The 22,598-nt window shown below is 42.4% G+C and overlaps 1 protein-coding gene across 4 annotated transcripts in view; it reads left to right on the top strand.

Moving 5' to 3' along the window:
- RALGAPA2 (Ral GTPase activating protein catalytic subunit alpha 2) overlaps positions 1 to 22,598 on the top strand; it is a 283,670-nt gene that overhangs the window by 228,405 nt on the left and 32,667 nt on the right. For all 4 annotated transcript variants that reach the window (XM_075862975.1, XM_075862976.1, XM_075862974.1 and 1 more), the window contains one exon: positions 19,721 to 19,842. In XM_075862975.1, the coding sequence (XP_075719090.1) occupies positions 19,721 to 19,842 (122 nt within the window). The remainder of the gene's footprint in view (positions 1 to 19,720; positions 19,843 to 22,598) is intronic.

The following is a 22,598-nucleotide window of genomic DNA, read 5'->3' as shown; positions in this document are numbered from 1 at the left end:
TTCCTAGCATAATATTGGTACCTAAGCATTGTTTCTAGGGGAGATACAGAGGCAATACAAAGTCACCATATTGTGACACCCAGAGTCTGATATGCTATGGTGTAGAGCAGGGAAAACTTGGATAATTACTTTAGCCCCCAAACCTATATAAATTTTGTTTCGATAATTTTATTTGTGACCAGATGAGTTGACTAATGGGGCATTAAAGTGCTTAAATGTTCGCAACTACATTAAGGAATATATACTAAATGAGATGGATGGTTCAGGAACAATGAGCAGCTATGCTTGATGAACAATGATATAACTTGTTTTTCTTTTTTTTTTAAAAGGAGAGATCAGACGACTGAGGTTTTTTCATTGATCACATAAGGAATTGCATATCTAGCTATTCGCTACTATAAAAAGTTCAGATCATTTGAGATGCCGTTTATGGTAGTCTATGTTCATTTAGTACAGGGATCAGCAACCTTCGATACTCCAACTGCTGTGAAACTACAATTCCCATCATGCCTTGATGCCCTTTGGCTAGAATAATAAAGCCATTGTCTGTTAGGGCATGCTGGGAGTTGTGGTCTTACAACAGCTCGAGTGGCGAAGGTAGCAGACTCCTGGGTTAGTACGTTGTTACGCTGACACAAGTTAAGATGTGCCAAACCGCATTTCCAACTCTAACATATTTAGGATTCTTATTTATGCGATGAAGTGACTCGATTATGACTCCTATCAAGAGTGTTCCAGTATGTATGTATGTATGTGTGTGTGTGTATATATATAATATATATATATATATGTGTCTGTGAAGTGCTTTTGTGGTTGGTCATTCAGTCCTGTTGGAGTAACAAGGAAGTAAAGTGGCCACACCAAGTTAGAAATTGTCCCCAATGATTCAATTATTTTCCATTCCTTTCTACAAAGCAACAACTGATTAGACGACTTCTAGAAATACGTAGATGTTACGGTCATTATGAATGGGATTAACAGTGCGACAACACACAGAGGACCACATTGCTTGGTAACATGCAGCTTTCCCAACACACAACTCCCTTGGTGATATCTCTGCTTGTAGAACAAGGCAGCTAATTACATAACGTGGCTATCTGCAGCACTGCTAGAACAGGACACCTACATTGTTATACTGCTCTCAGAAGGCCAAGATAAGTTCAGGGATTTGGATTCAACAGGAAGCAATAAGTCGAGAAACTTGTTATTTCTAAGAAACAATTAGGATTACTTGGACTTCTTTTAGGTGTTTCATTATAAATCTGCCTTGCAGTTACAGTGATCCAGTTCCTGCTATATAAATGCATATCGCTTACTATGCCTTGTATTTACTAGACCTTTTTTTACCAGTGTTGATTCTCTTTGCCACGCTACATACGGTTATTCATTCAATGCTTATAAACCGTGAATATAAAACGTCTACACACCCCTATTAAAATGCCAGGGTTTTGTCATGTCAAAAAATCAGTACAAGATGAATCATTTCAGAACTTTTTCCACCTTTAATGTGACCAACAGTCTGTACAATTTCATTGAAAAACAATCTGAAATCATTTAGAGTGGAAAAATAACAAAACTACAATAATGTGGTTGCATAAGTGTTAACACCCTCTTATAATTGGGGATGTGGTTGTGTTCAGAATTAGCCAATCACATTTAATCTCATGTTAAATAGTAGTTGTCACGATGCGGGGTGAGGACCCACTGGACCGTACCGCTTAGCGGGATCGCAGCTGGCCAAACAGGTAAAGTACAGAGTCTATAGTCCAGAGAGGATACCTGAGGCAATGTAGACTGTAGCAAGGCAGGCACGGCTGCGACCAGGCGGCAGGTAGTCGTCGGGCGAGACTTAGCAGAACGGAAACTGCTCAGCACGGCACTAGATCAGGATAGCACGGGAACAGGATACAGGAACAGGGAAAACTAGGAAACTGGAAGACACTAGGGGACCATTAGCAAGACAAACTTTGGGTAACGAATAACGCTCAGGCAAAGAACAAGAGGGCAGAGCCCCTTTTATAGCACTAGATTGCAGACTTCCTGCAATTATGCGCGCACTGGCCCTTTAAGACCGGACGCGCGCACCCGACCTCTGGAGACCGTCTCAATACCCGGAAGTGAGTGCCGGCGCCTCACTGGAGGACGATGCTGCAAGGAACTCGGATGTCCATAGCCACGGCCGTCGAGTCAGAACAACGGGCCGTGGCCATAGACGTTACAGTATCCCCCCTCTTACACCCCCTCTTCTTGGGACCAGAGCGGGAGAGAAACTTCCTTATGAGGACAGGGGCATCGATGTTCTCTTCTGGCTCCCAGCACCTCTATTCTGGACCGAACCCCCTCCAATCCACTAAATAAAACGTCCTTCCTCCCACCTTCTTGGTGGCCAGAATCTCCCTTACTTCAAAAGTCCCGGATGAGCCGCCAGGGACCACTGCGGAACTAGGAGTCCTGGACTAAAGGTTCAGGACCACGGGTTTCAGCAAGGAGACATGGAAGGAGTTGGGGATCTTGAGGGTAGGAGGCAGCCGCAGCTTGTAACACTCGGTTGATCTGTAGCAGGATCTCGAAGGGTCCGAGGAACCTAGGGGCAAATTTGCAGGACGGCACCCTCAGCCAGATATTCCTTGAAGACAACCAGGCCTTTTGTACCTGGATGAAATTGAGGAGGAGCCCGTCTTCTTATATCTGCCTTTCTCTTCATGCGGTCCACAGCCAGCAGGATAGAAGATCGGGTCTGTTGCCATATTTGCAGAAAGTCCCTGAAGGTAGCGTCCGCTGCAGGCACCGGGGACATAGAGACAGGAAGAGGTATACGAGGATGTTGGCCGTAGACGATGAAGAACGGACTGAAAGTGGTGGACTCACTAGTGTGGTTATTATAGGAGAACTCTGCCCACGGGAGCAGCTGCACCCAGTCATCATGCCGCCTGGAAACAAAGTGACGCTGATAGTTCTCCATAATCTGGTTAACCCTCTCGACTTGCCCATTGGACTGGGGATAATAGGCTGAAGAGAAGTCCAACTTTACACCGAGGAGACCGCAGAGTGCACTCCAAGACTTTGAGGTGAACTGAACCCCTCGGTCCGAGACCATATGCAGGGGCAAGCCGTGCAGACGGAAGATATGTTGAATGAAGAGGTCAGCCAATCGCATAGCAGAAGGCAGACCGGTCAAGGGAACGAAATGAGCCATCTTAGAAAATCGATCCACCACCACCCAGATCACACTGCAAATTTCAGAAGGAGGAAGATCCGTGACCAAGTCCATTGCGACATGCTGCCAGGGAGCAACGGGCACAGGCAGTGGTTGGAGCAGGTCTGGAGTGAGCAACTTTATTTGCTGCGCATACCGTGCATGAGGAGACTAAGTCCATAACATCTTTGGGCAGCGTGGGCCACCAGAACTGGCGGGTGATTTAGATCTTGGGTCTTACGAGCACCCGCGTGACCTGCCAGCTTGGAACTGTGACCCCAGCTAAGGATTCTTCCTCTGTCTGCCAGACGCACAAAAGTCCTTCCCGGATGAATGTCTCTTAACTTGCAGGGGGTTCACAGAGAAGATTCAGGAAGGGTCAATAATCTTCTGTGGGGACTCCACAGTGTCATCCGTTTCAAATGACCTAGACAAGGCATCGGCCCTCTTATTCTTGTCGGTAGCAGAGTTCGAACCGGAACCGAGCATTGAACAACGACCACCTGGCTTGACAAGGATTCAATCGCTGGGCCGTCTGTAGGTAGGTCAAGTTCTTGTGATCCTTGAAGACCAGGATAGGATGGATTGCGCCTTCCAGTAGATGTCTCCTCTTCTGCAGAGCCAGCTTGATGGCCAGTAACTCCCGATCCCCAATCGAGTAGTTGCACTCTGCGGAAGAAAACAGCTCGTAAAATAGTAGCGACATACCACAACCTTGCCTTTCGAATCCCTCTGGAACCACAGTGCACCAACAGAGGAAGCGTCCACCTCTAAAGAAAACTGTAGGGATACATCAGGGTGGTGAAGTCTAGAGGCTGACGTGAAGGCTTTTTTTAAGGATTCAAATGCGGCTTCTGCCTCCAGAGTCCATACTTTGGCATTCATACCCTTTTTAGTGAGAGTAGAAATGGGAGCAGTCAAAGATGAGAAGTTGGGAATGGACAGCCGGTAGAAGTTGGCGAATCCCAGGAAGTGTTGTATGGCCCTTAAGCCTTGAAGGCGTGGCCACTCGAGGACAGCCTTTACCTTCTCAGGGTCCATCTTGGGGCCCTGATCGGAGATGATATAGCCTTTTTCTCAAACACACACTTCTCCAGCTTGGCATAAAGATGATTCTCTCTTAAACGAAGCAACACCTGGCGGACATGACTCTGATGAGTTACTGGATCTGGGGAAAAAATCTAAATGTCATCAAGATACACCATAACACAGACCTAGAGGAGATCACAAAAAATGTAATTGACAAATTCTTGAAGCACCGCGGGGGCGTTACACAGGCCGAAGGGCATAACTAGGTATTACTAGGTATTCATAGTGCCCATCACGATTATTAAAAGCAGTCTTCCACACGTCACCTCGATGAATCCGGATCAGATTGTAGGCCCCCCGCAGGTTCAGTTTAGAAAAAAAATCCCCCCCCCCCCCGTATGCGATCAAACAGTATTGAAGCCAGTGGGTACCTGTTCTTTACCGTGATCTGGTTGAGGCCTCAGTAGTCAATGCAAGGTCGTAGCGATCCATCTTTCTTCTTGACAAAGAAGAACCCAGCTCTTGCCGGGGATGAGGATTTACGAATGAATCCCCTCTCCAGATTCTCTTTGATGTAGGCCGACATAGACTGGGTCTCTGGCAAGGAGAGAGGGTACACTCTACCGCGAGGAGGAGACGACTCAGGAACCAAGTAGATCGGACAATCATATGCTCAATGTGGCGGCAAGGTCTCCGCTTCCTTCTTATCGAAGACATCGGAGAACATAGAGAAACAAGAAGGCAACCCTGCCAATGACTGAAGTGGAGAAGGCTGCAGTGGCTGGATATGACCCAGACAGCGGTCAAGACACTTCGGGCCCCACTGGAGAACCTCTCCAAAGTTACAATCCAGTACTGGGGCGTGCAAACGGAGCCAAGGCAAACCCAGCAGCACGGGGTTGACTGCCTTGGACAGGACAAACCGGGAGATGAGCTCAGTATGAAGAGCTCCCACTTGAAGTCTTAATGGCTTGGTCACAGACACAACTGGGTCAGGCAATGGTAGTCCATCTACCGAGGCAACGATCAATGGCCTTTCCAGCAGGACAGTGGGCAACTGAAGAAGGTCCACAAGGTCTTGGCAGATGAAATTGGCTGCAGAGCCAGAGTCCAGGTAGGCAGAGACCGGATGGGGCCTCTCGCCAGCAATGATGGATACGGGAATGAACAGTTTGGAAAGAGTTCTCGATTAAATGCAGTGGCACCCAGCGTTGTCTCTCCTACTAAACCTAGGCGCTGGGGTTTTTTGGCTTCTGAGGACACAGACGCACGACATGGCCAGCGAGGCCGCAATATATATAGAGTCCAGAGGTGGGCCTGCGCTGTTTCTTCTGGACGGACAATTTTAGCCGATCCACTTGCATCGGAACCTCGGGCAAAACAGTAGAAGGAGGCAAGAGGGGTTGCTGGAAGTTGGGTGCCAGTCTAGGAAGCCGTCTCTCCTGATGAACCTCATGAGATCTCTCCCTCAGCCTTATGTCCACCCGAGTGGCAAGCAGAATCAAGTTGTCTAAGGCAGGTGGCAGATCTTGAGCGGCCAGTTCATCTTTGATCTCGAACGATAGACCATGCCAAGAGGATGCCACCAAGGCCTCATTGTTCCGGGATAGTTCTCCTGCCAGGGTCCGGAACTGGATGGTGTATTCGCCCACAGAGGTATCCTCCTTATGAAGGTTAAAGATAGCAGTGGCTGCCGAAGAGACTTGTTCTGGCTCTTCGAAAACAGTCCGGAATAACCGCACAAACCCCTAGAAGTCTTGGGTCTCGGGTCTCTGACGTTCCCAGAGAGGGTTTGCCCATGCCACGATGAAGGCGATCTTGGTTCCGTCCGACGGAAATGCTCGGGCGTGCAGGGTAAAATGGATATAGCATTTGTTCAGAAACCCCCGACACGTACCGGCGCCTCCATAGAACCGAGAAGGTAATGGCAGCGAGGATCCGAACCAGAACTGACAGAAGGGTCTATCTGAGGAGCTTGCATAGAGGCAGGAAGAGAAGCAGCTAGCATTCCTAGCTGCTGTGCCATGGAGTCCACTGCCACAAGAAGTTGATCCTGTCTGGCTCGGAGTTCCTTCTCGTCCGCCTGCATGGCTTGGGAGGGTGACATGCCCTTGAATTGACCAGCAAGAGTCCATGGCCTGAGCGTACTGTCACGATGCGGGGTGTGGACCCACTGGGCTGTACCGCGTAGCGGGATGGCTGCTGGCCATACAGGTAAAGTACAGAGTCTATAGTCCACAGAGGATACCTGAGGCAATGTAGATAGTAGCAAGACAGGCACGGTTGAGACCAGGCGGCAGGTAGACGTCAGGCGTGGCGTAGCAGAACAGGCGTGGAATGCAGTACAACACGGCAACAGCTCAGCACGGCACTAGATCAGGATAGCACGGGAACAGGATACAGGAACAGGGAACACTAGGAAACTGGAAGAAACTAGCGGACCATTAGCAAGACAAACTTTGGGTAACGAACGACGCTCAGGCAAAGATCAAGAGGGCAGAGCCCTTTTTATAGCCCAGAGCATTCTGGGCTAGATTGCAGACTTCCTGCAATTATGTGCACACTGGCCCTTTAAGACCGGGCGCTTGCGCCCTCCGGAGACCGTCTCGATACCCGGAAGTGAGTGCCGGCGCCAGTAAGTCAGAACAACAGGCCATACACAGCTGCCATTATTTAAAGTGATTCTGAGTAACCCCATATGAAGTTCAAGTATTCTATTAGGATTTTCCTGACATTTTCTTTGTTGCATGTGACCGCAAAAGCCATGGTCCGTAAAGAGCTTACAACACGTCAAAGGGATATTATTGTTGAAAGGCATCATTCAGGAGAAGGGTACAAAAGAATTTCCAAGGCGTTAGATATACCATGGAACACCGTGAGGACGGTCATCAAGAAGTGGATTACATTTGGCACAACAGTTACATTACCAAGAACGAGACATCCCCCAAAACTTGATGAGAAGATGAGACGAAAATTGGTCTGGGAAGCTACCAAGAGGCCTACTGCAACGTTAAAGGAGCTGCAGGACTTTCTGGCAGGTACGGGTTGTGTAGTGCATGTGACCACAACCTCCCGTATTCTTCATAAGTCTGGGCTGTGGGGTAGGGTGGCAAGATGGAAGCCTTTTCTAACAAAGAAAATCATCTAAGCCTGGCTATGTTTTGCAATGACCTACATCAAGTCTGCCAAGAGCATGTGGGAAAACGTGTTCTGGTCTGATGAGACCAAGGTTGAACTTTTTGGCCATAATTCCAAAAGGTATGTTTGTCGCAAAGCCAACAGTGCACATCACCAAAAGAACACCATACCCACAGTGAAGCACGGTGGAGGCAGCATTATGCTTTGGGGCTGTTTTTCTGCAGCTGGAACTGGGGCTTTAGTCAAGGTGGAGGTAATTATGAACCGTTCCAAATATCAGTCAATATTGGCACAAAACCGGCAGGCTTCTGCTAAAAGCTGAGGATAAAGAGGAATTTCACCTTTCAGCACGACAACGACCCAAAGCATACCTCCAAATCAACAAACGAATGGCTTCACCAGAAGATGATCAACGTTATGGAATGGCCCAGCCCCAGCCAGAGCCAGACCCATTGAAAATCTGTGGGGTGACCCGAAAACAGCTGTACACAGGAGATGCCCTCACAATCTGACAGATTTGGAGCGCTTTTGCAAGGAAGAATGGGCAACATTGCCAAGTCAAGATGTGCCATGCTGATAGACTTCTACCCAAAAAGACTGAATGCTGTCATTGTCAAAGGGTAATTCAACAAAGTATTAGTTTAAGGGTGTTCATATTTATTCACCCTGGCATTTTAATAGGGGTGTGTAGACTTTTTACATCCACTGTAGCCCATACCTATTCCAGAGCATTGTACAGAGATTGCCACCATTCACATCTCCAATGGGGCTTGAAATCTCATTTGTGGTAGCAGTCTTATTAGGTAAGCTGGCCTTAATATTCAGCATAGACTGCTTTTTTTGTGGTGTTCTTACGGGGAACCAATGTGAAATAATGTCCATGGCTACGTTCTTTAAAATGCGTGGACAATTTTTCGAAGTCTCTGAGGACCTCTTGTCCATGTCCATTAAGGTGAATTATATGGCACAATGAAGATGCTACCTTTTTGTTTGATCTGTCATTTAAAAGGTCAGTTCCTCTGGCACCGAAAGTCCAGTAATTGATTATTAAGTTTCCATTGCCTGTTCCCTGTTATTTCTATTGGATTTTGTGCTGTTGACCCTGGAGTTTTGATTTGAGAGCTGCTATGTGAGACCCAGCTGCTCGACTGCATGCGCTGGTAATGTGGTCATTTGTGTTACAGGCTTGAGAATTTCACACAAAAAGCACGCACAGTCATCTCACTTGATAGGGAAAGTGACTTAAGCTTTATATGAGGCTTTTCAGACAAAATGAGAAAATGGATCGCATTCAGCCAGTGATTGCTCCTGTGCCTCCATCGTCTACCACCTCTTTCTCCTTCATTTTCTTGATTCTCAAACTAAATCAGGAATACTCTGTAGTGTCCATGGTTAAATTGAACATTTTCTTAGAATTCCATATGTATCTTGTTGGGATGCTTGTACACTATTTTGGGATTTTATAAGTAGAAAATACAATTATTGCAATACTGAATGATTTTACGTTTGGATTGACAAGCCAGTTAGTACCAAAAACCTAGGTGACTGGCATCATTACTTATAATTGTAACTTCGCGCACACACATTTATAGTTAGTTCCAAGTTTGTACTAGAGCACTAGAGTATAAATACTGTGACATTGATGGCTTACAGTTGTTAGTTCATGTAGTTACTTACAACAGTCTTTATGATCTGATTGAAAATGAATGATCATAACGCGTAAGACCATGTGTAAACTGGCAAAACTATTAAATTCATGTGAGTGGACATTGATCTGACTTACAAAAAGTTTACCATGTATTCAACAATATCCCTACAAATGTAGTGTGTATAGACTTACCATACATTGAGAACTCTGGTCTGGAGTATAGCTGGGTTTTGGACACAATTTAAAAATTGTGTTTCTTGTAAAATTGTTCTTAATGAAGCAGTTTATGCTGCTTAGTTAATTTAACTTGCTATAGATTATTGGGTTGGGATGCCTATTTAATTAAAAGGGTTATCCCACAAAGGACATTTATTACCTATCCACATAATGTCTGATTGCTAGGAATCCCACTGCTGGGACACCCACTGATCGTTTGAACAAGGGTCCTGAGCTCCCTTTTGCTCCTTACTGCGGTGGTTCAGTTTGAATGGAACGGTGGTCACATATGCTGTTAGGAAACGTCCATCCCTTTAAGATTACCATGACTACTAGTCTAACTTCTGGGTGGCTCTGGTTTTAGTTGCAGAGCCTATCTCACTTCTCTGTCTTTCTTCCTATCAGATTGAAGGGTGGAGTATTTAAATCTGGTTTGGTTCTGTCGTCTTTGCTTGTGACTCTCCTTGTTTGCATGTGTTTGTTCACACTTCTGATTATACTCTGTACGTTTTGACTATTTGAACTTTTGGAACTGGACCTTGGCTTGTCTCTGGATTTACCCTTTGCTGATTTGGACATTCTGCTCCCGGCTGGTTTTGACCTCTGCAATTCCTGATATCCTCCAGCTTTGTGATTTGGACTTTTTGTTTACCCTCTGGCTGCCTTATCTGTTCTGGTATTGCCTGCATTGCACCTCTTATCCAACACCGAATTCTGTTAAAGCAACCTGGGTTCCATGCTGAAAAAGTCCAACCTGCCTTGCGGCAGGCTCTGTTGAAGACCATGGAGTAGCCTTAGACTCTGCTGATCAAAGTTGTGACGGTTTTGAGATTGCAGGTTTACTTGCACTCTTGTTCGAGACAGTCTCCAGCTGCCTTTTGGGAATCGATCAGATAGCAATTTCATTAACTTTCACTCTGGGAATTGCACAACTAGTGATTCCATAACATATGCGCCCTGTCGCTCTATTCAATGTTTATAGGTCCTGTGGAAACAGCCGTCTGACAACCGTCCATCCATCGCTAAAATTCTGGCTCATTTGACCACTCCATGCAGCGCAAATCTAAAGTTTAACATATTACAAATTATTCATCCACAGCTGCAGAGAAAATCCTAATGACAATATATACTTGGCTTTTTTATGTCTTTTTTTTCATTAAATACTTTCCCCCATTATAGCAATTTCTTAATTGCACCAGCTAATGGCTTATTATTATGTTTCTTATGAGTAAATAAGACTTGAAGATGTTCCCTTCTTTTAATGTTCATCTTTTTTTGTTTTTGGCTGCTTTTTAAATAAATTGAATGAAATGGTACCATGCATTACAGAGAGGTCACATAAGGTTCACCTCTGTTTTTCTGTGTTTCATTTTTTTTTCCCATTTCTCCCTTTTTATGGCATTTAAAAAAGAATGTCACCTTTTCATGGCCACTTCTACTGAAAGGTTATATGTGACAATGCAAAATCCTGATCTTCTGTCAGCTACCACATTCTTATAAGATGTAATAATTTTAAAATATTTCTTGTATATTTGAAAAGAATCCTAAATCTGTGACCCACCTGAAAGGATAAATTAATTTTCCATCGACCATAGGCATTTAAGTACTTTTTTAATTGACTTTTTCTTTTTTTTTAAATGTTTTTTCTGCTTACGATTACAGCTTCTATGCATCCTGTATACATGAAAAATTTATCGTTTTCTCTCAAGCGATTCCGTCAGTTGAGCTGAACAGACGGCTCAGGTGAGAGCGGGACCAGCACGTCTCTAAAACACAGGATCCACCATATCTATCGATCACATCTAAGTTTATCAACTTAGATATGATTGATATATGGTGGATAGGATCCGCACTCAGCTGAGCCGCCAGCTCAGTTGAACTGACTGAATCGGCTGAGGGATAAAAATTTTGCTTCCCTGTATACAGGATAAATAAAAGCTGTATTGTAAAAAGCAAAAAAAAAATATTATAAAAGTCCACTCAAAAAGTGGTTAAAATCACATAAAAACATTGATTTAAATAAAAGAATAAAATAAATTACAAGTTGTACATAGCCTTTAATGCACGTGTTCACAATTCACTTAGCCACTTCATCTGGTGCCATGTTTTTTAACAAAAAAATGCAAGTCATTCATGTTTTCCATAGCAATAGGTTAGCTGTTTGGTTGAATTTATTTAAGGACGCAGCCACTTTTGGACCATATGACACAGCCTCATTTTTTAAATCTGACGTGTGTTACTGTATGTGGTAATAACTTGGGAATGCTTTTACCTATCCAAGCGATTCTGAGATTGTTTTCTCGTGACATATTGTACTTTAAGTTAGTGAAAAAATTTGGTCGATATATTCAATATTTTTGTGTGAAAAACACCAAAATTTTGAGAAAATGTGCAAAAAAATTAGCATTTTCTAAATTCAAATGTATCTGCTTGTAAGACAGATAGTTTTACCACACAAAATCGTTACTAGCTAACATCCCCCACATGTCTACTTTAGATTGGCATCGTTTTTTGAACATCCTTTTATTTTTCTAGAACGTTACAAGGCTTAGAACTTTAGCAGCAATTTCTCACGTTTTCAAGAAAATTTCAAAAGCCCATTTTTTTAGGGAACAGTTCAGTTGTGAAGTGGCTTTGAGGGCCTTATATATTAGGAACCCCCACATATTGCCCCATTTTAAAAACTGCACCCCTCAAAGTATTCAAAACAGCATTCAGAAAGTTTTTTTTAACCCTTTAGGCGTTTCACAGGAATTAAAGCAAAGTAGCGGGGAAATTTACAAATGTAATTTTTTTTGCAGAAATTCCATTTTTCCTGTAATACTGAAGGTTTTTACCGGAGAAGCACAACCGAATATTTATTGCCCTGATTCTGCAGTTTTTAGAAATATCCCACATGTGGCCCTAGTGCACTACTGGACTGAAATACCGGCCTCAGAAGCAAAGGAGCACCTAGAGGATTTTAGGGCCTTCCTTTTCTTAGATTATATTTCAGGCACCATGTCAGGTTAGAAGAGGTCTTGTGGTGCCGAAACAAAGGAAACACCCCAAAAAATACCCCATTTTGGAAACCACACCCCTTGAGGAATTCATCTAGGGGTGTAGTGAGCATTTTGATCCCACAGGTGTTTCATAGATTTTATTAGAATTGGGCAGTGAAAATGAAAAATTACATTATTTTCCAATAAGATGTAGCTTTACCTCAAGATTTTGAATTTTTTCAACAAATAAATGCGGAAAAGCACCCCAACATTTGTAAAGCAAGTTCTCCAGAGTACAGAAATACCAAACATGTGGTCATAAACTGCTGTTTGGGCAAGCGGCAGGACTCGGAAAGGAAGGCACGCCATTTAGCTTTTGTAGTGCTGGACTGATTTCTCTGCACCATGTCGCATTTGTAAAGGTACCAGTGCAGTGGAAACCCCCCAAAAGTGACTCAATTTGGGAGACTGCACCCCTCAAGGATTTTTTCAAGTGGTGTAGTGAGCAGTTTGAGCCCACAGGTGTTTCATACACTGGGCAGTAAAATAATAACATTTTGATTTTTTTTTCAAAGAAAATGTTGCTTTAGCCCCAAATTCATAATTTTCACGAGGGGTTAAAGGAGAAAAAGCACCCACAGTTTCTTACGCAATTTCTCCTGAATACGCAATACCCCATTTGTGGAGATAAACTGCTGTTTGAGCATGTGGCGGGGCTCAGAACGTAAAGAGCACCATGCAACATCTGAGGCCTACTATGATGCCATTTACTGCCCTGTGTCATGAAAACAGAGGTTCTGGGGTGTCAAAACATTAGAAACCCAGAAAAGTGACCCCATTTAGGAAACTAAACCCCTCAAAGAATTCATCTAGCGGTATAGTGAGAAGATTTAGATTGTAATGTAACACCTTTCAAGGTATTCATCTAGGTGTATAGTGAGAATTTTTAAATTGTGAAGTGACAACCCTCTAGGTATTCATCTAGGGGTATAATAAGAAATACTTTAATTTTAGTAAATAAGGTGGACAACCTGGAAAAACCCGCAATGGAGGGAGAGGGAATGGCAGGTCACACTACCAACCTACCCACCATTCCATAAAATCCAACCCAAAAAATAAATCAAAGGCCTCAGCAAAAAAAGATTTGCTGAGACCAACAATCTCATCTGGATTTATTCCTCTCACCCAGATTTGCAACCTGAATGAGACAGACACTCACTCAGGTCCTTGGTATAGTGAGAATTTTTAGTTTTGTTTTAGGTGTTTTTTTTACAAATTTTAAATGATCAAAATTTAAATGGGGCTGGTCAGTAAAAAAAATGAATAAATGGTCATGGCCGATATGGGAGACAGAAAAGGTGACTGAAGAATAAATAAATAAAAAATCCAAGGAGGTATGGTATATTTTGAAACTTGTTTCATGCACAGGCCAGGATTTGTGGGACACGTCTCACATTGGTATGTGGTGTCCTTACAAATGCCTCGCTTGGCGCACACACAGCATTTTTTTTGGGGCTTCTGTTTTTTTTCAGTGGGGGGTATTTCTGTGGGGAAATGCTGACCGGGAATTATCCTGCTGACGGAAGAACCGGATGAACTGCCCTCCCCTTCCTGGTCACCAAATATCAGGGACTTGATGACCTTTTCCTGAAATTGCAGGAACGTATCCTCACTGCCGGCATATCTGCAGAGGACAAAGGCGTTGTATGCTGCCATCTGTGTAAGATGCACAGCTTTTTATACCATACCCTGGTCTTGCGCATGGCACTGTATGGTTTATAACCTGGTCAGACAGGTCAACGCCACCCATATATTTGTTGTACTCCTGTACACAATATGGTTTGGGAACTTGGGTGGTGGATCCGCGTACAGGGACTAGGCTGCCTCTTCTGTCATTAATGCTGGTCAGTATAAGGACGTCCCTTTTATCCTTATATTTCAGGAGGAGCAGATAGTCGCTGCAGACAGCTCTGCTCTCTCCTAATTTTAGGATCTGACCCAGCAAAGTTTTGGGGAGGCCCTTCTGATTTTTGCAGATTGTTCCGCACGCCAAGGTGGATCTGGACGAGAGAACTTTTAACAATGGGACACTATTGTAAAAGTTGTCCAGATAAAGATGATATCATTTGCCAAGTAAAGGATGGATAAGATCCCATACGATCTTTCCACTAATTCAAAGGAAGGGGGGACATTCTGGGGGATCTATATGGGAGTCTTTCCCCTCATAAACCCTAAAAGAGTAGGTGTAACCGGTGGCACTTTCACATAGCTTGTAGAGTTTTATGCCATACCGGGCTCTTTTATTGGGTAGATACTGCCTGAAGTGCAGTCTACCCTTGAAGCTCACTAGTGATTCATCCACCTAAATATTTTGTTGGGGGGTATAAACTTGGGAAAAAATGTTGGAGTAGTAGGCAATTAATGGTCTTATTTTATATAGCCTATCAAAATTTGGGTCCTGTGGGGGTGGGCACTGACTATTGTCATTGTAATGCAGGAACTTTAGGATGGTTTCGAATCACTTCCTTGTCATTACTGTGCGGTAAAGGGGGGTGTTATATAAAATATCAGGGGACCAATAGTCTCTAATACTGGGCTTTTTTATGAGACCAAAACTTCCGCATTTCCACTGGGTTTGTGCGGGTCCAATTTTGGCCTCTCCCATAAAATGAGTCGGGATTCTGGGCGATAAATTGTTCCGCATAAATGTTGGTCTGCTGGACAATTAATTCTAAAAGGGCGTCTGAAAAAAAAAAGTTTAAATAATCAATGGGGCTGAAACCCGTAGTTTAAATTTGAATGCCTGAGGGGGCTGTAAATTCAGGCACCTGGGGGGTATAATTGTCCACAGCTTCCCGGTCAGCTCAGGCAGAGCAGGACCTATGGCTCTTCTGCGCTGACTGGGGGGTGCAGACTCAGTCACTGGATGCAGATGATGAAAGCACAAACTGTCCTTCACCGTCACTCGCGCTGTCTGTATTGGAACACAGCATTTCATAGGCTTCCTCGGCTATGAAGACTCTTTTGGCCATACTAACTCTTGCTACCTAACCGACGAACCAATTTTTTTTTTTATTTAAAAAAAAAACTTTTTTAGCAAAAAATAAACTGCTACTCCCAACTGTGGAATGAGAACAGACCAGCGATTCTGCTGTATTCAATTAGCAAGGGTAACCTACCTACCAGGGGAAAAACTAAATGAGACGTGGCATTGCTACCTAACAGGGAACTCGGGCAGTGGGCAATCTAGGGACACAGCAGGGTGATGGCGACCAGGTACTGCGACAGTTGATAGATGGGCACAGATCACCGCACGGCAGAAGGACACTGTGGGTGACTGAAATGATATAATATATATATATATATATATTTATATTTTCTTAACCAGTGGGCACCAAAGGGGGTGATCACTGGTTAGTGGGCAGAAAAGGGGCAGATCGCTGGGTTTTTGGGTTCTTTTTTTAACAATCTATACTGTATTTTCACTTGCTTCCGACTCTGACAAGCTCTCTGACAGGAATGTATGAGCCTGACCTGATGTTTTTTGTTAGAAAGTACATAACCCTCTTCTCTGTAGACCCACACCGTGTGTTGTTGCATACACTAGCATGTAAAGTCTCTACTCCTTTCTTACTTTACAAACCCTGTCACTGATTCCTTGGAGATATGCAATTTTTAATGTTTTATGTCAACCAATTAGCAATTCTGTAGATCTGGAACATATTTGTGTATGTTTATAGAATGCTTTTTTTCCCCATTTTAAAAAACACAATTTATGGTGCTTTGGTGAAAAGTACCCTAAAATTTTTGGGACATTTCAACCGCCTCCTCCTGATATGAAGGTATGACATTTCAAACCTAAGTAAGTCATACATATGACTAACATCTATGTTCCTTCACTCGGCGCTTATGTTCTAGGAGCCTGGTGTATTATATGAATTTGTTCATAGCAGAAGTACTTGTATTTGGAAATTTAATTTTAATAACTTATTGAAATAGTTGACTGATGACAGCTCTGGTCAGTAATACCAGCGGAGCTGCTATGTCTAATTTAGGGTCTGAAGTAGTCTAAAATCTACCTCCTATTAGTGTCTCAAGCTGCTGCTCTCTCCGCTTTAATGCTTTGGGGTACGTACTCCGCATCTGTGTCGCACAATTGTGGCATAATACCTGGCAAAGTCGTGCGGCCATTGTCCACTGCAAGTGAGCCGGGTTTAGGCCGCATGCAGATACCGCTCCATGGGACCGTGTCCTTGCACTGCAGGCCTGACTATTAAAGGCGTTGTCTACAACCAGACATCTGGTGACTTATCCACAGGATAGGTCATCAGTATATGATCAGTGCGGGTCCGATACCGGAACCCCGCACTGATCAGCTTTTCAGGGTGCCGGATCTCTTGAACAGTATGCAGTAGTTGGAGCTAGAAGCAGATGGCTCCAACAGCTGTATAGAGGCCATTCTGCAGAGCTGCAGTTTTGCAGAACGGCCAATGTGCAATGGTCTGAGCCATCTGCTTCTGGCTCCAAGTACTGCATACCATTCAAAACATCCGGTGTCCGGAGGCAGCCGGACCGGCTAAACGGTGCGGGGTCAGGGTGTCGGGCCCGCACCGATCATATCCTGATGACCTATCCTGTGGATAGGTTCTCAGTTGTCCGGTCGTGAACAACCCCTTTCAGATTGACTATTGACCAAAACCATTAAAAATAGTGGCAAGGGATTTAAAAAAAATTTCCACTGTAGATATTGTCATCTCTTTGCTGTGTATTATTATAATTCTCATCTAAGGCTAAGCCGGTCTGTAACAATGCTGCACTATGTAATAGAATCGCGTGTATAAATTATTGGAATGTCGAATCTTCATTCATTTCCTTTTACCATCCAGCCCTTTGAAATATTGAAGTGCAGCTTTGTTATGCACCTTTTTCTGCCTCCCAGTGATTGTTTATCATCCAATAAGAGGAAGTAATTTGATTCTTTTATTTTTCCGACCCTTGTTGTCGCTGTTTCTGTATCATCTAACAGGTGTGTATTACAATAAATTAACATTTTGCGATTAATGTTTTTCTTCCATCATCTCTCCCCTATCCTCATTGTGTTCTGATGTGCTGGCGAATATTCCATTTTCACATGTCAATTATTTTCATAAAATGGGATCATAGCAATGTGAAAAGTGGAATGGTAATTTTGCACTTTTAACTATAAATTTTGTGGGGTGGGGGTTTGAACGATTACAAATAATGAAGTTTAAATAAACTGCTTTTTTTTCCATTTTTAACTCCCTTTTTTCTGAAGAAACCTTTTCATTTAGTTTTATTATTGTCATTTACACCGTGCACCTTAGAATTTCTTTGACTGCGCACAGCTGAATGAACAGCACACAGTCACACCAATGTTCCCCTTCTTCAAACTCTGTATGCAGTCACACTGCTCTGCTAAGCCCATTGATAAATCAGATTTATTTATTTTTTATTTTTTTTGTAGACAAAATTTGCTGAAGAGGATTGAATCAATATTTAGCTTAAGCAGCTTATGAAAGAAACAGTCGTTTTGTATAACTCCATTGCAATATGTGATAAGTGTGAATTCATTCTTTGGAGCATGCCTTCCTTTTAACTCAGAATGATTAGTAGTGTAAGGTGGGGAAAAAAAAATTGGCGATCTATCCTAAGCTTTAGTTTTGCTTTAGGTGGTTTGTAGATACATTGAAACATTCCCTTCTTGTCTCTTGTGACATGAACTTTTGTCAGGGCTCAGAGCAGCATCTATTTCAGCACCATGGACAGCTCACTGTTTTGTATGGAAGTACTATCCAATGTCGAGGTGTAACACACACGCACGCACATAGAGATACGCACGCACACTCACACACACACATAGTTGCAGATAGATAGATATGAGATAGATAGATATGAGATAGATAGATATGAGATAGATAGATATGAGATAGATAGATATGAGATAGATAGATAGATAGATAGATGCAGATAGATGCAGATAGATGCAGATAGATAGATAGATAGATGCAGATAGATAGATGCAGATAGATAGATAGATGCAGATATAGATAGATAGATGCAGATAGATAGATGCAGATACAGATAGATAGATGCAGATACAGATAGATAGATGCAGATACAGATAGATAGATAGATGCAGATACAGATAGATAGATAGATGCAGATACAGATAGATAGATGCAGATATAGATAGATAGATAGATAGATGCAGATACAGATAGATGCAGATACAGATAGATGCAGATACAGATAGATGCAGATACAGATAGATGCAGATACAGATAGATGCAGATACAGATAGATGCAGATACAGATAGATAGATGCAGAGATAGATAGATAGATGCAGAGATGGGTGCCAAGATGGGTGCATGCCGAGGTAGATGGATGCATGCCGGGGTAGATGGATAGATAGAGACCTGTCAGTAGCTGTTCTGGAGATGCTTCATGTTTGTTACACAGGATATGTAATTGGCAGTACATGAAAGGTTTGCATTTTTAAACTGGACCCTTGAGCAGACTGAAAAATAAATGAGTGACCAATGAATTGTACAAAGATGGCAGGCCCACAGGCTCAGGTGGCAGTCTGACATAAGTTTAGCTCAGCTCTTTCAGTAATTTGTCACGCAGTAGCCTACTCCTGCTGTTCCAGCACGTGCCAGCTTAGTGTCAGAGTGCTTGCCCGCCAGACGGCCACTCAAGCCTTGTATCCTGCTGTTTAGAGGACCAGAGGCTTGCTGTGGCAGTGTGCAGCATGGAGCCCTGGCAACAGCCAAGCAGAGTATAATAAGCATGCTTATAATGAGTTGTGAATGGCATCATTCGTTCCCCTTAGAAAAGGGTATGGGCGTGTGTCTCTACTCCAAGAAAGTTTGGAAGCCAATTCATTAACTAGATGTTCAGCCAGTAATGACCACAGCAGCAACATCACTTTGATAATTTGTAGTCCCATAAAATTGCCCAGACAAGAGGCAGTATGCTGCTAGCGTTTACTTGTCAGCCAGCTTATTCTTGTATTGGCTGTTGAAATAATTTAGGCTGTATATAATCAGGTCTATATAATTTAACCTTTGGTGTACCAGTATTTTTAATCGCCAATGAAATACTTAATGCAAGTAATAAGCTCGTTATTTCAGTTTGTCTTAAAATACTAAAGAACAAACTACGCAACATATTAAAACCGCTTACCAATGAAAAGCAACAAGTCACTAAGGAAAGTTGTTTGTTTTTTCTTGTGCTTAAAAGGTTTAAAAAAAAAAATGAAAGCTGATTTAGAAAATTTTAGTTCAAATATATTTTTGTCCGTTGCTCCTATTTTAAATTGGTTATATTTTTTTATGTTTTTTAATGTATTTTTTTCCGTTTTTTTTAAAAAAAAAATTTTTTACATATTGTTATAAAAAATGGGCTATTGTTATAAAAAAATTGGCGAATAATTACATCTAGACTCTTTCGTGCTTTGTTTTGATTTATCCTTAACTTGGTCACTCCAGCTATGAGGAAAGGGCTCTGTACCTTGAAGCAATAATTCAGAACCACAGAGAAGTGATGACTTTTGAAGACTTTGCTGCTCAAGTGTTCTCTCCAACTCCAAGTTACTCTCTGGTCGGCTTGGGTGAGTATCTCCTAATTCTAGAGATTTGTATACTTATTATTGGACATTATTCATTTTGGTCCCGTCCCCCCAAACGGTCAGCAGCAGACTTTTTATGTACTTGTTCTGATTGATCACTTACAGGGCTGTGTAAAACTTAAAGGGAAATATATCTGCTTATTCACTCTAAAACTGAAAAAAAAACTTAAGCTTTAAGTTGTCGTAAGAAATCTGAGCTATGTAAACAACACATGTCCACAACTAAAATGCAAAAAGAAACTTAAAGAGGCTCTGTCACCAGATTCTCAAATCCCTATCTCCTATTGCATGGGATCCGCGCTGCAATGTAGATAACAGTAACGTGTTTTTTTTTTTTTTTAAAACGTTCATTTTTGGCCAAGTTATTAGCTATTTTATTTATATATATATATATATATATATATATATATATATATATATATATATATATGCAAATGAGCTTTGAAATGGACAACTGGGCGCTTTTTTTTTCGTATGTCCAACTGGGCGTGTATTGTGTTTTTAACTGGGCGTGTTTGCTTGTTTTACTAACTGGGCGTTGTGAATAGAAGTGTACCAATCAGCATCATGCACTCCTCTCCATTCATTTACACATCACATAGTGTTCTTACTAGAACGATGTGCAGCCACATACACAAGTGTCCTGATAATGAATACACATGATCTCCAGCTTGGACGTCATGTGTATTCAGAATCCTGACAATTCTGAATCCTTTCTGTGAGATTCCAGCAAGCCACGCGTAATCTCGCGAGATTACGAGGTAAATGAGATTTCTTTTCCCTTGCTGGAAATGTCACAGAAAAGCTTCAGAAGTGTCAGGATTCTGAATACACATGACGTCCAAGCTGGAGATCATGTGTATTCATTATCAGGACACTTGTGTATGTGGCTGCACATGGTTCTAGTAAGAACACTATGTGCTGTGTAAATGAATGGAGAGGAGTGCATGATGCTGATTGATCACTGATTCGTCAGCATCATACACTTCTCTCCACAACGCCCAGTTAGTAAAACAAGTAAACACGCCCAGTTAAAAACACAATACACGCCCAGTTGGACATACGAATAAATACACGGCCAGTTGTCCATTTCAAAGCTCATTTGCATATATATAAAATAGCTCATAACTTGGCCAAAAATGAACTTTTTTTTTTTTTAAAAAAACGTTATGGTTATCTACATTGCAGCGCCGATCACATGCAATAGGAGATAGGGATTTGAGAATCTGGTGACAGAGCCTCTTTAAGTTGGAAAATCAGAAAATACTTTTTAAATACCTTGCAACTATTTAAAATTAGATGCTAGTCCTCGGTTTGCTTTTTATTCTAGTAACTTAAAGTAAATGTCCACCATTGAAAACCATAATTTCTAAATCTCTTAATAGGTCCAAATTCTATGCTGATTAATTTCTTAATATATCTTTATAGCAGTTGGAATTCCGTTTTTCAGACAGAGTGCTCAAAATCCCTGCATAGAACTAGGGTTAAAAGATAACCACATGCTGGCTGCCTGTAGCCGCCACTAGAGGGAGCTTACTGTGTACTGTTTTATTAGGCTGCGTTCACATCTGCGTTGTAGCTTCCGTTCTAGCGTACCTGTCAGGACCACAAGAACGGAAGTAAACGTTTACGTAAAAAAAAAAAAAACATGGATTTCAATGGGTTTTATTTTTGCATTTGTTGTGCTCCGATGGGCTCCGTTCCGGAGTCGACTGCGCTATTGATTCCGTCGGAAAACCGGAAAACTGCCGGAATGGTGACGAATGGAAAGTATTAGCGATGTTTCCGTCACCATTGAGATCAATGGTGACTGAAACGAAAGCTGTGCTTTCACTTTCCGTCGCGGGTTTCACCCGACGGAAACCTCAGACGAAACCCCGGAACGGAAATGAACGGTGATGTGAACAGGCCCTTATTGAGTCCAATGTATAAACAGTATGCAGTCATTTTCTATTCTCCCCCTACTGGTGGCTGCGGGCAGTCTGGTATCTTTTAGCTCTGTGTCTATGCAGTGGATTTGTTACTTTGTGTCAGAAAAACAGAGCTCTGACATTTATAACTATATATTAAGAAATGAATCCGCTCTAAATTTTGGACCTAAAAATTACATGGTGTTAAAAGGTGAAGATTTACTTTAAACATCCGATGGATGGATGTACAACTTTATAAGATGTCATTATTTTTATGTGTTGCCACTTTTTTTTTTTTTTTTTTTTACTATTAGACGCTTCACTTTTTTTTTTTTTTTTAATGAGCTACTGTTCGTACAAGGTTTGGAAAGAGCTAAAGGTGGATCGCTGAGGAGAAAAGTCTCAGAATTTTTTTGCTGGTCTCTGTGGGTTTTGACGCCCGGCTGAAAGTAGAGGACAGTAGAAGTCGTTTCTGCTAATGCTAAACAGGGATTATACTGCCCAGACACCAAGGTCCGGGATTAATGAAAGAAGAATGCTTGGGTGATGTGCCCATAAGACAACTAGAAGGTCTTATTGATCCTCAAATCAGCTAGGAACACAAATGTGAGCACAGCGTTTTATATGTCATCCTTGGTTTCATAGTTTTCACATTTTAATGGAACTGCAAGTCATTCTGGTTAAAATTGGAAACGACAGTATCCCCTTGTGTGTGGCCTCCTGCTGGGTTTATTAAGTACATAGCTTTTCCTCTGCTGCTTCTTTGTACGTGTTTATGGTCATGTCTTTATATTGCAGGCAGTTATTTACTGCTGCTGACCTGTTATA

Source organism: Rhinoderma darwinii, chromosome 4 (assembly GCF_050947455.1).
Source record: "Rhinoderma darwinii isolate aRhiDar2 chromosome 4, aRhiDar2.hap1, whole genome shotgun sequence".
Lineage (NCBI taxonomy): Eukaryota > Metazoa > Chordata > Amphibia > Anura > Rhinodermatidae > Rhinoderma > Rhinoderma darwinii.
Note: the sequence above shows the minus strand (reverse complement) of the source record. Positions and strands in the feature narration are given on the sequence as shown.